Here is a 17,001-nt window from a genome sequence, read left to right as displayed (position 1 = left end):
CGTCACTTTCAACCCCTTCAACTTCTGTTCCCATTTCTTCACTAGGCTCGATTTCATTCTCAGTGTCATTATCAGCGCCATGTGGGAGCCGACTCCCAGCACTCACCTTTGCAGGGTCTGGTTGACACTCGCCGGTGAGCACCGCATCTGTCAACTGCACCTCTGTTGGGGCTCCTGCCCTGAGGGCCTCTTCCTGTTGACGGCGGCCAATGCCGGGGGCCATGCCCTCTGGGCAGTCACTATAGTCGCGGCCCACCGTCACGCTCGCCACGGACTGCCAAAACCTCAGCAAAAGCTCGGCGAACGCTCCGTGTTGAGGCGAGGTTTTTAGAAAATTAGCTCCTCCTCTTCCTTGATCGAAATGGCAAACAGACCGCAGGCCAACAGGGAGACTGCCACAGACTGCCAAAACCTCAGCAAAAGCTCAGTGAATGCTCCACATTGCGGCAAAGTTTTTGGCAATCCTCTTCATCGATCGAAATGGCAGACTGCCACAGAATGCCAAAACCCCAGCAAAAGACCTAACAGCGCTGTGATACCTCTGGGTCTGGACGCTATCAACACATGCAATCCATACATAAATAAATAGATAAAGGAAGCACATCGTAACAGGCACATTCTTCCTGTACTTTCATTCAGGTGGCACACCTGTGCCCCAGCTTTTTTCTTTACACTGAGGGGTCTGCTGAAAGATGTTTTGTGACACCACCAGAGCCCATTGAAGTTTGAGCATCTATTTTTATTTTGTTATTAGACTGCTGCCAGTGAGGTGAGACTGCGGCAAGACCCCTCCTAGGTGTAATTGTTGTAGTATAACCTGCCAACAGCTCTGCGAGAAAATTCTGTTTATTTTGTGTGCTATATAAAAACCATTATCACCCACTTGGAATCTCACGGTTTGGTAAGGAAAGCAGCTGGGGTAAGATTAAGGGACGGTCCTGCCTGCTGGAGCAGCTATGGCAGTAAGCAACTGCCAGAATTCCAAGACGTAAACGCCGGACTGGGTGGCTCTCTCGCGCATGGCCACGGGAAACTTGAGAGCTCTGCATCTGTTCGCAACATGCTGGTGACTGTGACAGCCCACATTCTTGTAAATGGAAGGAGTTTTGGAGTCAGTTCATAAGTGGATGTGATTCTTTCTTCATCCTCCAATATTTAAAGATATGCTCAAAGAGTAGTTAGACGTCAGTTGGAGCAGAATAAGGTAACCTAACTTGAACTTCAAATTAAAGAAAAGATTCCTGTTTTCCTTTGTTGATGTAAAAGATCAAAGCAATACCACAAATGATCACAAGATGGCAGTGTTACGCCATTTATCACTGGATTATTACTATACCTACAGCCATAGTTACTATATGCTCTTTAAAGACTAACATAAAACCACCCTTGTATATTGAATTTCATTTGTCATGACCTCCAAGTCATAGCTATAAAGTTGTATGTCATTTTACTGACGTTAGTTTTTTCGATGGATTTTTTGCAAATCAAAACTTGGAAGATATGTAGTAAGACTACAGAGGTAACCTGTCTATTGCGCTTAGAGAATCCCATTATCCCAGTTTCTATGGTAGCCTGTTGGTCCCGCCTTGAACATTTTCTAGGACAGCCAGTCTATTGCGCTTGGGTAGACTTGGGGGTAGTCTGTCTATAGTTCCTAGAAGAGTCTACAAAGGTAGCTGGCTTTTCTTCCTCACGAAGACTGGATGGCACAGTGACATCCAAGATAAGCTCCACTTGAGCTTAAGGTATGTACAAAAGTACCACTTTGGTGGAAATCTGCTGCAGGCGCGGCTATCCATCCACACTCTCTACAATGCAGCTACGACAAATTCGGTCTAGCTGGTGTCATAACCGTTTAGCACTGAAACACCAGACTTGTCTCAACACCTCTGCCATTAGAATACAGCGACAACTAACAACACATTTCAGTCTAGCTGGGTACACATTGGGCCTCATTACGTCTGTGGCGGTAAGGCAACAACCGCGCCACATTACGAGTTCTCACGGGTGCCGGTCTGCACGCCTGTCAGACCAGGCGTGCAGAGCGGCACCCGCGAGCAGAACAGGATGGTAGCAACGGTACCGTTATGAACAGTACCGCTGCTACCATCCTCCCCATTCCCATTGAGCGATATGGGGGCTCAAACGGGAATGGGGATGTACTGGTTCTGGGTCCTGTGAAAGGGAAATTACCGGGCCCTCCAAGGTCGGAATGGGCCAGTAATTCCCCTTTCGCGGGACCCAGAGCCGAACCCGAGTTTGGGGGTAGCCATGCCCTTATTAAGGGCATGGCTACCTCCAACCTTGTAATGAGGCCCATTGATTCTCCTGCAATAGCGGTCTGTCGTGACCTTCCTCTGCACCCGTCCACATGTCTGACCTCTTGGGCTGCTTACTGGAGCCTAGCCAGCCCTCCTAAATCCTAATGCTGGCCAAATGCACACACACATCTTAAGCCTCCTCTGAGAACTTTCCCACACCTGGGCTTTGATACCCCAAGGGCATTCCTACCACAAGGCACATTGAGGCCATACGCATGGGAAAAGGCACCATATAAATGGCTTCTATGATATGATAGGTTATTTATAACACGCTTAATGCTCAGAAGTTTCTAAGCGCGGACTCGGGGATCGAACCTGTGGTGCGCCGTGTCATCTTGCTTCCTAGGTGAGCACGTTGCCCCCGAGCTATCCTCCCGAGACTCTACAATACAACAGAAAGGACTACTTACAAATTATTCTTTGCGATTCCATCAACCACAGTGTCCTGTGTTCTAGTTTGACTTGTGAATGTGAACTTTTTTTCATTTTGTTTCTTAAGTAGGGGGTTCATGGAAAGTCATGCTGACTTAATACCCCTTTGTGAAACAATCTGAAATACAGTGTACAACGTCAGGGCGTTGTAGGTGGCATTTCCATGATATTTGCAGCTGTAAAAATCAGGCGGTATTCCATGTAGAATCAAGCATGTCAGCCCACATGGACCTTCACTGCAGACTGCGATGCGTGTGGATCTAGTGCAGGGAGCGGCAGCAGTGGTGGGCAGTAGCAGGTCTGAACTCCACCCCCAGGTCTGTGCAACGAGTTGAGGAAAACCACCTGGTTTGTAATTTATTGGCTGAATGTATGCCCTCCCACCACTAAAAGGAGCAGCATAATGTTAAGTCCACACTCTTGCCCACCTGTGTTCAGCACAGTGATGTGCACTGGGCTCTGGGCCTCCCCACTTGATCGACCTTGTATGCCCTGGGGGATGTGCAGTGGGCCTCTTCTGAAGGACCACTGGTGTCCCCTGGGCTCGGGAACCCTCTCTCAAAGGACTTTACACGGGCCAGCAGGCACCCCTGCTGCACTTCCATGGGGTGGGGTTTTACACTGGACAGTGGGCTACATTGTAGTCTGGGCATCCTGTCTTGAAGAGCCTTTTTTGGCCTACTCTTGTACAACTGCCTCGTGTCTACCCTCGCAAAGGACCTTGGACGTCCCAATGAGATACCCTGGGCCGTTTGTCTATTTCCCTGTAGGTCTGTCCGGAGCAGGGCAGTATATAACGATGGGTCTTTTACTTGAAAAGCCTTCTACAACTTTGCTGTTCACAGTTCTGGGTCATCTTCCGGGTACATCGCTTTGAAACAGTATATTCTTATTGTATAAGCGCCACTCAAGCAAACACTAAATAAATAAATAAAGCACCAGGTGGTTTTCTGGGCTCTGGAATTCCGTCATCTCAAGGCCCTTCACAACAGACGTCTTCTTACTTAAAGGGCCTTGCGCAGTGGTGCAGCAGTAGAGGCATGGAGAGGGTAGGGCTTGAGCAGGCAAGGCCCACCCAAAAGCTATAAATGCCCCCCCAGCAGCACTGTGTGTTCATTTACAGATGTTAATGTCACTGTGGTAGGACCAAATACATTATCATCACGCTGCACTTGGTGCGCAATCCTCGCTGCGCCTCTGGGTGCAGTCCGGATCCTATTCATAAAAGGGCCTGTTCTAAGCCCTTTATGGCACTGGTTTTGTACTCTGAGCTTTACATTTTAGCACCATAGTGTCACACTCTTGTGGTTTCATGTTTACAGCATGTTTACTGTAGCTCACAAAATAATGCGTCTTTCGAAAGTGACACCTTTCAGGTCCGGTCATTTGCACCCAGAGGCTCGAGTGGCCCCCGGGGTGAGCTGGCCTGGTGGCCAGTAGTTGCTCATCTGATGGCGAGCACCTCCCTAATCCACACATTCCTCTGACCCTAATAACGGACACCAGCCAGGTGGGCTCTGGGGCAACACTACAGGATGAAGCTCTTCAGGGGAGAAGGTTCTGGTTCAAAAAGAGAAACGGCTCAAATTGGAGAAAGTTAACAGAAATGGACAGGGCGGTTCTTGATTTTGTACAGGAATTAAAAGGCCAAGCAGTCCTTATGCGAACGATCAGGCGCCCGAGCATATGTAAACCAGCCATGCAAAACATAAAGTCTTTTCCTAGCCCCAGAAGTGCAGGAAGTGGGTGCCTGGGCAGGAAGTGGGAGCTTGGGCGGAAAGTGGAAGCTTGAACAGGAAGTGGGAGCTTGGGCGGAAAGTGGAAGCTTGAACAGGAAGTGGGAGCTTGGGCGGAAAGTGGAAGCTTGAACAGGAAGTGGGAGCTTGGGTGTAAAGTGGAAGCTTGAACAGGAAGTGGAAGCTTGAACGGGAAGTGGGAGCTTGAACAGGAAGTGGGAGCTCGGGCAGGAAGTGGGACCTTGGACGGACGTTCATCTGAACAGCTTGATAGCAATGCATCTTCCGAGGAAGGAGAATTGACGTGCAGATTGGTTGTGCCGGGACTTCTGCACCTCCTGAGAACCCTGCCTTCATGCTCTCCTTCTTCGGCAAATGTGAGATTGGGGCAGATACTCTGGGGCAATCTGTTTGCATCCCCCTGCCCCTGCTCAGTGGCCTGGCAGAGGGATGCTTGGTCTTCCTCGTGGCCATCAGGTTTGCTGTTTGCTTTTCTCTGCGGGCCGCTCCTTCAGAAAGTCCTGTTGAAGATCCATCAGGAGGGTATGAAGGTGGTCGTGGTGGTTCTGTGTTGAGTTCAGTGCCCATACTTCCCTCTTCTTCTAAGTCTGGCATAGCAGTGGCTTTGGAACCTCACGCTATATCCATCTTGGGGGTTTGACGGCTGGAAGGTGAGTGTTGCAATGTCTTGGGTGTTCCTTTCAGACTGCAGCTTTTATCCTGCAAGCCCACAGACGCGGTTTTTGCAGTAGTCAGTGATCGAAGTGAGCAGGAACGGTCGGGGACGATGTTCCGCTACTCTTATTTTTTGCTGTTTACCATTCCTCTACTTTTTGCAACCATATTCACGATTCTATACATAGGATTTGTCCATTGATGTCTTTGTGCAAGTGTAAAGTTGCAATAGGAGCCTTAGTTACTAGTCACTTGGACTATTGCAATGCCCCGGCCGCGACACTGTGCCACATGTTGCACTAAGCTTCTGCCTACCCTCTCCCCCGCCGACACCACAGTTCCACTACTTTTTTCGGTACACTTCTACCACTGGCAATAGTTACTGGACACATTCTCGGGTGTAGTTCAGGGGATATAGTCGCCCATGATTGTGATTATGGAGTTTTTGAGTCAAGGTTTTCATTTTAGGCTGTGTGTCAACACTGCATGGGCAAATTTGGGGGGATGCGGCTCACATTTCTCCTTTAGTCCTTCCTCTCCTTTGCGGGTTTGAAGATGCCAAGCCTAGCACCCATGCCCCTCTGCCCCAATGGCACCTGCCTTTAGTATTACGCACCCTTCAGTCAGACTCCCTTGAAGCTCTTTCAGCAATGTCACTAGTATCACTTTCAGCTAAAGGCTGTCTTTTGACGGCATTAACCAGGGACCTTTTTTTACCAAAATGCCAGGGGTAGCGGAATATGGGGTAGATTTTTGCAGTTGTTTTAAATTGACATTATAGTTGTTGGGTGGGGGGTAATAGAGAGATGTATTTGAGATGTTGGGGATTTAGGGTATTGTATATCTCGCTGTGTACATAGTACTGTGTAAAATGTGCTTTTGTTGTGTTTTTTTTCATGTGTTATTTGATATACGCTGATTGTATTGGGATTTGTTATGGATGTTGTGTAAATAAAGTTTCAAAAAAACAAAAAACAAACCCACCCCCATGAGTGACATTGCAGGAAGTGATGTCATTTGACCCCGCCTGAGTGACATCACAGGAAGTGATGTAAGCTGACCCCACCCAGAGTGACATTACAGGAAGTGGCATCATAAAGCATTATCCCTCAGTACACTAAGACAAATATGGGTCCAATATCACTGTAATATGACATAGATTTCATACAAGAATGGATCATTATATGTAGCAGTGTGTCAAGACCCATGTTGCCACAGGAAGTGTGTGAACCCAAATCCCCTCTTTATGTGGATCCGCCGTGTTATTTCAACATGACTGCAGAGCGAAATCCCATTCTGGGGGGACATGGGCGGATAGGCGGGTATAGGGATAGGGGAAAGCAAGGATAAAAGGGCGGAGGGATAAGAGCATTGCCAATGTCAAGAGTTTGGGCTTTTGTGTAAACATGGGAAGGGCATTTGCCTAATACTTATACACAAGCTAAAACTGTTCTCTCTGCCAGTGCTTGATTTTAACAGGACTTCAGTGAAGGACACACAGGGTGCTTATAGATTGAATGGCTGAACGCAGACCTGGTTGACATTTTTATTACGCCAGTTATTCATTTACAGCTCCAATTAAGTCGTTAACTCTCAGAAGACTGCTTAAAAAAGATACTGACAGGTACCTCGAGTGCAACGTTTGATGGTAAGGATTGATTAAAGCGAGCTCAAAGAGATGCCAGGAGGAGGTGTTTTGGGCAGGGAGGGGCCCGAACTGGGTGGGGATTTGCATGGCTATGGACAGTCAATGAGTGGGCAAATAACCAAACAATACCTGCAAGGGGGGGGCACAAGCTGCCTGCCCAGGACTTCCCAACCTAAACCCACCCACACCCATCTTTAGAGACCAAAACATCCTATGTGCACCAAGGAGGAACCTTCTCTACCTCCCTAATGCCAAAATATTCACAGAGACTATAGAGGACATAACGCCACCTCCTCCTAACCCCAGGCTGGCCGCCACCTTCACAACAGCGAACCATGTTCTGTGTAGTAAGGAGAAACTGACGCTATCAAATATTCTTAAGGTTTCCTGGTTTTCTCCCATTTCTGTAGCCAGGCGTTCTTTGCACTGGCTACCAATTTGTTACTGTGTCACTTTAAAAATATTTTGTTTGGTATTTAAATGTTTACATGGCTGAGCACCTACTTATACCTCATTTGGTGCACATTCTTCAGCCCCCCTGAACTCTCCGTTTCTCACATGCCTTACTTTTGGCTATCTCTCGCCGTGTCACTAAAGGTGACAGGCGTTTTCTCTTCTGGGCCTGCGTCTAGGCAATGGTCTCTCTGCCCAAACCCACGACTCCATTAGGCTCACTGCAAGTTTGCCGGTCCGGAAATAAGGTGCCGGTGATAACCTATACCGCCACCTTTCCGGACTGACAAACCACAAGTCTACCGGAAGGGGATCTGAGCTACCGGCAGGCCTGACCTATTGGTAGATCAGGCCCTCTCTGGCAGATAATTGCCTGAATCAGGCTACCCCATCCCATGGAGTCCTAGCGGACTCCATGGAATGGGGAGTTACCGGCGTCTCTGCTGCCCGTAATATCCCGTAACACCGGGATATCGGGCTGGGGAGATGGTACGGTAGTTGCCTGGTATCCCACTGGAATTACCGCGGGATACCGGGGAACTCATAATCGGCCCCATGACTTCCCTTCTTAACTTCGGAACGCTTTAAAGACCCGCCCTTTTGCTTGAATCGATTGTCTAGAATGGTTTCATGATCACACCACAAATGCATATGTTCCTCTTTTTTTATGTTCCCTCTGCGTCCGGATGCAGTTTACTGCCTAGCGCTCTTCCAGTTTGTGCATTATAAATAACATATTATACTACTTTACTGATTCCAGAGCTCGGAGCCAGAGTCCCAAAGTTCCCGCCCTCCCAAGAAACAGTAAAACTGCTGCTGTACAACGGCACCATTTCTTATCCTGGTGACGGCGGATTGATGTATAGACAGGTAGTTGTGTGTGTGTGTGTGGGGGGGGGAGGATGGGAGGAGGGGGTTGCTTTGCCTTCACAGCAGGGAGGGGCTGAAAAACGAAATGATGTCATGTTTTACTGGTTTTACATACCTAGGAATGCTAGGGCATTTGTGAAGGCCAAATAATCCTTCCAAGTTAAGGGGTGCTACTACAGAAGTATTTGCTTAATTAAAGGGCACCTTTTGCATTGCCTGCACCCACCCTATACCACCCTATACCACCATATACCACCCATACCATAATTTGTGTACTGTGAATATCTCCATCTTTGTACCTGTATTAGCATGACTGCAACTCTACGTGTCTCAAGCCTAAAGCCTCCTTGTACTGCTTGCGCCCAGTTACCTTCGGGTTTGGTGTGCCATACAAAATAAACAAACAAACAAACAAACAAACCCTCACAGATAAGGACTGTGACTCGCAAGTGTAGTGGCAGAGTAATGAAGATTAGCAGTAAGTCATCGGAGCATGTACATTGCTGGCTATTGGGGTCTGGCTAGGGAGAGCTCCATGCTCTCCTTGGCAGGGGTGCTGCTGAAAAGGGGGATGCAGAGTCACACTTCAGAGCCACAGAGTATGGAAAACAATATACCCAGGAAAGGTGCCTTAGCCCCCATTCACCACTCACACTGTTGCCCACCCTGGGTTGTCAAGATGTTCCCTCTATTTGCTTGAAGGGGCTGCTGTGTATTAAAACATGTTCTGCCGAATCCTGCCCCACACGGTCCTGCAAACAAGCAGAGGCTCAATTATTTCAAAATGGATTTCAAGGTGGAATCTCTGGGGTCACTGAGTGGTGGGAGGGGGGAGGGCAGCCCACCTGAGACATATTCATTTTTGGTTCTTCAGAGAAGTCCCAAGGCGTTAGGTAGATCCAGCCTGCCCTAGAGGTTGCCAGAAAGGGCAGCCAGTGAGGTTAATGTACGGAAGGTGCAAGTACCCACCAGGCAATCCTTATTTATAAGTATTTATTTATTTGTTTTTGTTACGCTCCAAAGCCCTCTGGCCCCAGGACGCACATTAACACACGTGCACACAAATAAACAGGGCAGAGTATCATAAAGAAATGTAATTTAATCAAACCGAGTTGTCTTTAAACGTTTACGAAAAGTGAGCAGGTACCTTTCCTTCTGCACGCCAATAGGTAAGGTGTTCCAAGCAATTGCCGCTTGGACAGGGAAGGGGGTTGCAGATGTTTGATCCCCCCCCCCCCCAGGCTTCCAGGACATATCACATTCACTCAAGGGAATGCTTTACGCCCTGCAGGTAAAAGCAAAAACACGAGACGAGGAACACATTTCAATAAATGAGCTCAGACAGACACTTTGAATGATATTGTAAAGTTGTCCTCACACACCTTGATTGTCAGTGTACAAGAATGCTGAATGCATTAGTCTTCAATAACCGCGAAGGGTCTTTCACTTCAACTAACAGGAGACTGAAACGTGTTTGGTCACAGCTCTGTTTTCATGTTCATAGGAAAAAAACATGGTTTTCCAGGGTTTTGCCATGGTCATCCAAGGACAAAGTCCATTATTCGGACTCTGGTTAATCTTTGATAAGTACGGATGGCGAATGGCTCAGGAACCGAGCATGGGTAACCAGGGTCTAATGATAATCATAATACTAGGGACATACGTGGCTGTCCCGGATCCTGAAGAAGTTGGATAACCTTTGTGACAAGGTCCGTAACCTGGCCCTGTCAAGAGGGGATAGGAGCCCCTCTCAACCTGGGTTGGGAGGACTTCCAGGGTATTGCCACAGCCAGTCTCAGCCTAGAGGGGGGATGTGGCATTTGAGTGGTTCCCAATTACTGTCCTCTCTCCAAGTGCCTTCATATTTGTGGGAAATACCAAAGTACATCACTCCATGCCTCTTGATACACATGCTTGCCAGGTTTTCTCTTTTTGTTCTAGCTCCAGAGTCAAAGCTGTTGCCGTTTGGAGGAGCCGGTGGAAAGAGCATAACGCACAAGTGCCCCACACCATCAGCTTTTCACGGCTGGAAGGACCAAACCAGAGAAGGACAGCAGAAGACGTGGCATAGTGCTTACATGCCTGACATGTTGCATGCACGCAGCCTGACATGTTGCGTGCCGCTCCCCAGTATATGTGCACGCAGAAGAAAAAATCGGTGCAAACACCCTAAACTGTCAACAAGCTACAACCTGAAACAAAGACTGTACTTACCTTAGGGGATGCCACGCCATGCCCCCCCCCCAACACAAACCTGAACACTGTGCAACACAGGCTGCCATTGCCACATCACGGTAGCCCTGTTTGTGGAAAGGAGGAGGAGGTGGGTTTAACCCTCTATTTAAGAGTTTGTGTGTATGCAACATCTTCCATGGGCGGAGAAAGGACCAAATTGGCATGGGTCAGAAAGACCCCAGGAAACTGTGGGTTATTCAGGGGAAGTCAGAGGAGGGGGAGGTGGCAGACCAAGAGGCCAGCAGAAAAAAAGGACAGTGGACTAGAGCCTGGAGGCGTATTATAGATTAGGTGAGGTGTTGGTTAGTGAGTGCAAGTGGTGCTGTGTTCTCAGTGTGCATGTAAGACTAGTGAGTGGGATTCATAGAGGGAGTGTAGGGGGTGAATGTGAAGTGGCTGTGAGAAAGCAGACCTTTTGTGCCATATCAATGTATCCTGTGGAATAACAAATGGCTGCGTGGTGCAGGTACACACCTTTGAAGGACGCCACCAATATCACGATGACTTCAGGATTTCTAGAGTGAGAGGATTTGAACAGTTTTACATGGAAATGCACATGCTAAGGATTGTGCTTCTGCAAATAGGTTAAGCTTTGGGGAACAGAATGTGCAGTTCTCACTCCTGGTAATAGAGGTCTTTGTTCTGCCCTCCATTACATATGATTTATGCAACAAGCTCATATTTCACACTGGTTGTGTTAATAACAATTATTTGGAATATTCGTATTTTTAAAGGGGAGATGGAAAAGGGAATCATTGGGGTCAGTCAGAATTGTGTTTCAATGTGTTACAGAACACATCTCAACTTAAAAATTATCCACAAAATAAAGAGAAAGCAAAATCAAAGTTGCACGTCCATGGATAAAACCAAGTCAAATTAGAATGAACATAATCGAGGCTGACCACGTATGACAGTGCACAGGCTCTGGTTGCCTGTCATTTTATTACACCTTTAACATGGAAAGAGAACACACATATAATTACTCAGATTCATGGCTAGGCCATGTACAAAAATAACTGGGACAGACGAAACAGTAATGACGATGTTTAGACATGGAGAACTTTGGTTGTCCATGACGCCATGGACTCAACTGAAGCTTGTCTTTCCATGTTTACTGCTGTTGCATGGACAGAGACCATGATGTAATGACCGTCATTCATGGACAGATCGTGGACAAAAATACCATAGACAAAAATTAGAGACAGACATGAGCATGTACGTGCATGGACAACTCAGTTTACCCATGATGTCATGGGATACCGAAGAACAGAGGGGGGTCAACTTCCTGAAATGTTGTAGAGTTCTAAATGGAGGATGTAAACGCAGTTATAATCAACCAACAAAAAAACCCGATATAATAAACTAAAGTAAAGTGGTTCTTTCAATCGTAGAACGATTGCAAGTAGAATGGCAGCAGCTCAGATAAAGACGCTGCAAAGTGTACTGGTGGCGATGGCGATGTAGGAATCAAATGCATGATAGTAGCAAATGTATGTGAAGACATGACGTCTACCACAGCACATAACAGATCAGGTCAATTGTTACATTATTTATAAGGATTACAGGTTTCCCTGTAATTTTGCAGTGGTGTTGATCCTGATATTATAGAAACATGACTTCCAAGACTATGGGCCTCATTACGAGTATGGCTACCCCCATACCGGGTACCAGGTCTGGGTCCCACACAAGGGGACTTACCGGGCCATTCCGACCTTGGAGGGCCTGGTAAATCCCTTTTGCGGGACGCGGTCCCGGTACATCTCCATTCCCATTTGGGGAGGATGCTAACAACGGGTCCGTTAATGACAGGTCCGTTGTTAGCATCCTGGTCTGCTAGCGGGTCCCGCTAAGGAAGCATGGTCTGACCAGGCGTTCCTTAGCGGGACCCACTGCAGACCTCGTAATAGGGTGACCCGTAATGAACGGTGCCGGTCCCTTATCAGCACCATTCATTCCGCGGCCGCCAGGGTCCTAATGAGGCCCAATGTCCAGGATGTTACTGTGAATTGGATATCGGCTTCTAAGCATCAACATGAGCAGCAATTGGATTTAATAATGTTCAGAAGAGAGAACTGAATATATTGTGTAAATAAATTATCTAGTATATTGCGGCATAAACATATTAAGGACACTTGTTCAATTTGTATTGTATGTTTGTGATAAATTGGTAAATAGTATTGTTCTTTAACCAGCTAAGAGTTTGCTCATATTAGCCTTGAATTAAGCCAACACATACAATATTGAAATTACAGCCCAACACAGGTTCAAATCATAACGATCCTTGATGTGGTGAAAAAGAGGCATGCTGGCAATTGGAGCCAATGTAATTAAGAGTATATTTAGGAGATTAGTCTGTCTTTTAGCTCCACCAGTTCGCTGCAGGATGCTCACAAACATCCGAGAGCAGCAGGGGAGGGGCTATTGTGTATACACAGCCACTAAAGTTCTGTTTTTAAATGAAATGTAATAAATTGAAACCACTAAATTGGTCAATCCTGGCTACGGTTCACTTTTGGTTCTTTATTTATTAGAATTGCCCTACCCAGAGAGTCTTGGAATGCCTTACAAGGTTCAAGGGTTGAAAAGGTGGGAGGAGAAACAGACGTTCCAAAATGTTTTCAGGATAGGATAGAACGATTAGGATAGACAAGTGGCAGCTGGGGAGATGGAGTGGTGGCGCTATTTGTGGAGAAACAGGGAGATTTTGAGGCTCTTTCTGCAAGTGGTGGTGGGTTCAGTGTGGATGTGAAGGGTATGGTGTTGCAGGCTCTAGGTGCCCAGTGGGCAAATGCTTGTGTTTGTGTGCATGTTAGTTTGCAGACTGGAATGTGTAGGAGATGCTGGCTTGCTTTCCCTGTGTGGGAGATGGGTTTGAGTTTGTGGTGAGGGCAAAATAGGCTTTTGCGGTAAGAGTCCTTTCAAGGCAATTCCTTGGCGGTACTGGGAGCCACTGGAGCGTGACGAGAGCTGGAATGATGTTTTAATGTGTGGGTAGGTGGGAGGAGGAGTATGGCTTCTGCGTTTTGTATGGCTTGGAGGAGGCAGGGGTGCTGCTCGGGAGACCAGTGAGGAGAGCACTGCTGTAGCTCAGCTTGGAGAGAACCAGTGCTTGGACTGCGGAGCGGAAGTCGTCAGCAGAAAGGATTTGTCTGATCATTTGTATGAGGTATAGTTAGTTGTAGGTTGCATGCTTTGGTGACAGCAGCTGTGTGGTGTGTGAAGGTAAGGTGCGGGTCGATAATGAAGCCAAGGGATTTGACAGGTGAGGGATAAGTGTGGGCTGTCTGTGGCGATTCTTTGATTCTGGGGGTGATTTCAGGTTTTGTGTCTGGGGCGGATGAGGAGGTATTGCATTTTGGAAGGGTTGTGCTTGAGGGCGTGTTTGGCTATCCAGGTGGTGATGGTGGAGAGACAGCTTTCAAAGGCTCTGGAGTTGTGCGGGCGATTAGTTTTGGAAATATATTTGTGTGTTGTCGGCATATTGGTGGCAATGGATGTTGTGTTTACTATGTGTCTGTCCAAGGGATTTAACATATAGGTTGAAGAGGAGTGGAGACTGGGTTCTCGTACTTGACTGGAGTGGGGTTGGATTGACAAGGAGGCATGCAGACAAAGTGTATAAGTAAGGAATTTTGGTGACAATGCCTGAGAGTTTCATCCTGCAGGCTTGAATGTCAAGTAGAATGGTGTGGTCGACGGTGTCGAAGGCTACAGAGAGGTTGAGAAGTACGAGTAGTGCTCTGTGTGCTTTGTCTGTGATGTTGTGGAGGTCATGGAGGATGTGAAGTGTAGCTGTCTTAGTGCTGTGTCCAGGTCCTAAAACCAGATTGAAAAGGGTTTTAGGCCAGCCCAGCACACCCCCTTTGCTCCTACAACCCCCTTTCATTCAGCCCACCATATCTCCTTACACACAACCTCTCTGGCCCCATCTCACGCTTCCCTGATGTATAGTTTTCTTCCCACAAAGCAAGTGCAGCATGACAAAGAACCGCCATGCAATTGCTTCCCTCGAATGACCTGGTACCAATATATCGATATGATCCAAAGTTCTTTCTATTCCTTCATTAAAAAACTTGGTTTATACATTTTTAGCTGCCCTCTAATGCCAAACGCATTTCTCCTGATTTAAACAAAGCCACCATAGCACAACATAACATGTTTGGGGATAGAATTCCTTCATCAGTTGTGATCTTCGTAGCATGCCCCTATCTGTCAACAGTTCGAAACCCTATTTTGAAGAAGTGCCACACTTTAGGTTAGTAGATGACGCTGAGGAGACCATGGCGGCTGGATACCCCCACCCGCTATGAAATGTAGGACCTGGAGGAGGAACTTGTTTCAATGTAGTGGCTGTGATAAGGCTCACGCGTGGCATCGTTTGTGTTTAGATGTGTTTCGATGCAGTTACTTTGGCCAGACTCCTGTAAGTGCAGTGACTTTGGACATACTTTTGGTAATGGTGTGCCCCAAGGAGTTCTCTGAAGTGGCTGCGCATGTCGGCAATCAACAAAACACCTTAATTAATACATCAGTAAATGAATAGACGTGCAGATGCAGCTGGCCAAGATGGCTCTTGGTGAACCAGTGACCATGGTTAGAGCTGCTGGTCTTGTCATGCATCAAATGCAGATTTTCTCCATTTAATTTTTGATTGTAAATTTGTTTATGCGTTTTGGACAAAAATGCAATCATGCCTACAAAAGATTTTTCATTTCAAAGAACCTTTGTCACTCTGTAATCTCATGATTGGCTCTATGGTTATCCCTTTTATACAACAAATTGAATCACCTACATCATTTCATTTATTCATCAGCATTGCTCATCACAATATTACTTGTAACTGTAAAAATACTTCCAACTTGTTTTGTGACATCTGGTGGAACTCTATTTGCTCTACTCATCGGATTGAAAAATGTCATGCATTTTCTGCTGATTGTTTACATAAATTCAACAAAAAATGGAATGTGTTTATTCAATCCCTTAACAACTCGGAATAAGTAAGACTAATTTTATATCACTGATATCCCCCCTTCTCCTTCGCTAATCTATTCTGTCTTGTTTGTTTCCCCGTTCGTTTTATTGATTCTCAGAAATAATTGTATCATATCTATTATATTAACTTGTTACATGAAATGTTAAGGTTGTTACGCCTTACAGAGCACTAATATAAAAATGTTTATACTTTATGTTTATATTACTTGTTTACAAACTTACCTAATGAAAATTATTAAACAAAAAAAAAGGAACTGCCACACAGCCGTGGGGGTCCGGCATCTCCGTATCACAGGAGCAGCCGAGTTGCTGGACGTTTTTAAGCGCTTGGTGCAGTAATGAAAATCATATATATTGGGTCTTTGCTTATAAGCACTGAGGGGCATTTGAGTTGTTTTGGCGTTTCCTTGCGCAAAGGTGCTGGAAAAATGATTATGAATCCAGATTCCTTTAAATAGTAACTTGAAAACTATGCAGCTTATCTAAGTATATGATTCATTTTTGACTTACTGTCTGCAAATTAGCAAGTTCGCAGTGAAAGGAAGAATATCATTGGTGGATTTGTAAGAAAAGAGACCTTCCAGAAAACTAGTTACACTATGGAAATTATAATAAGAAAAACGTTACATTTATTAGTTTGTAGCCCTGAGGAAGAGCAATAGCTCGAAACACGTGTTGCCTCAAGCAACGTATAATAAAACAACATTAAAGACTTTCTCTATACTTGGAGGTTGGGCGCTGTTTGAAAGCCAGTACTTATTTGTTTGTATGGTTAGAATGCAGTTGAGGTGCAGTTCCTTGTCAAAATTCTAATGAGGCTGTGGCTACTGTTAATGTAACTAACAAGCCAGGTGAAAAATCACCTAGACTCCATGGTGCCTGAAACACAGACACATTCATGCTTTTTAAATACAGCAACACCAAAGGGACTGTACAACCAGTCAATGAAAGCTTTATTGCGAGACTTCAAAATGAGTATACCATTTACTGTTCAGCTTTGTTCCACAGTAAAAGAAAGTTCACATGAACGCCCATTGTTATCTGTGGCTACTCTATAATCTAATACAGGGGGGAAACAAGATGGATGACATGCAGCTGTTTTCATAGAAAGTTCATTTACAACTGGATTAGTGGGAACCACTTACTTTCCAATGGCCATGAATGCCAGTTCCACATTCATGCCCGTCTTGGCACTGGTCTCCATGAACGGCACCCCGTATTCCTGCAAAACCAAAGCAGATAGTAGCAGTCAGTGGCCGATTGGATGTGCAGGACAATTGGACTCAAAGATGCCAGATGGCTTCTGGCACTTAGTCCACAAATCTCCTTCAATGCCTGCTACCCACATAACTGCACCGTCTCCTGCCTGAGTGGCCTTCCTGCACCGCTAGATAACCCTTTAAACCTTAACCTCTTAAAACCTTCAAAAAACCACATTCCCTCACCAGTGATTAGGGGACATTCAAAGGTGCACAGGAAAGGGAGGGATCCCAAATTCCAAAGGAGGGTGCAGCAGTGGGTCTAGGGTGTGGCGGGCTAGGGACTATATGGGGTGGCTAGGTGGGTCAGATAGAGCACTCGTCAAGAATGATAGATGCTGGCATAAAACCATCCCCGCCGCCCACCTTCCCAAGATGGA

The 17,001-nt window shown here is 46.3% G+C and overlaps 1 protein-coding gene across 1 annotated transcript in view; it reads right to left on the bottom strand.

The window, feature by feature from the left end:
• The window catches only part of RAB26 (RAB26, member RAS oncogene family), a 1,605,669-nt gene that overhangs the window by 18,076 nt on the left and 1,570,592 nt on the right, over window positions 1–17,001 (bottom strand). The window contains exon 8 of the mRNA XM_069647333.1: window positions 16,508–16,584. Coding sequence (XP_069503434.1) covers window positions 16,508–16,584 — 77 coding nt within the window. The remainder of the gene's footprint in view (window positions 1–16,507; window positions 16,585–17,001) is intronic.

This window comes from Ambystoma mexicanum, chromosome 2q, assembly GCF_040938575.1.
Source record: "Ambystoma mexicanum isolate Mex_15411 chromosome 2q, UKY_AmexF1_1, whole genome shotgun sequence".
NCBI lineage: Eukaryota > Metazoa > Chordata > Amphibia > Caudata > Ambystomatidae > Ambystoma > Ambystoma mexicanum.
Note: the sequence above shows the minus strand (reverse complement) of the source record. Positions and strands in the feature narration are given on the sequence as shown.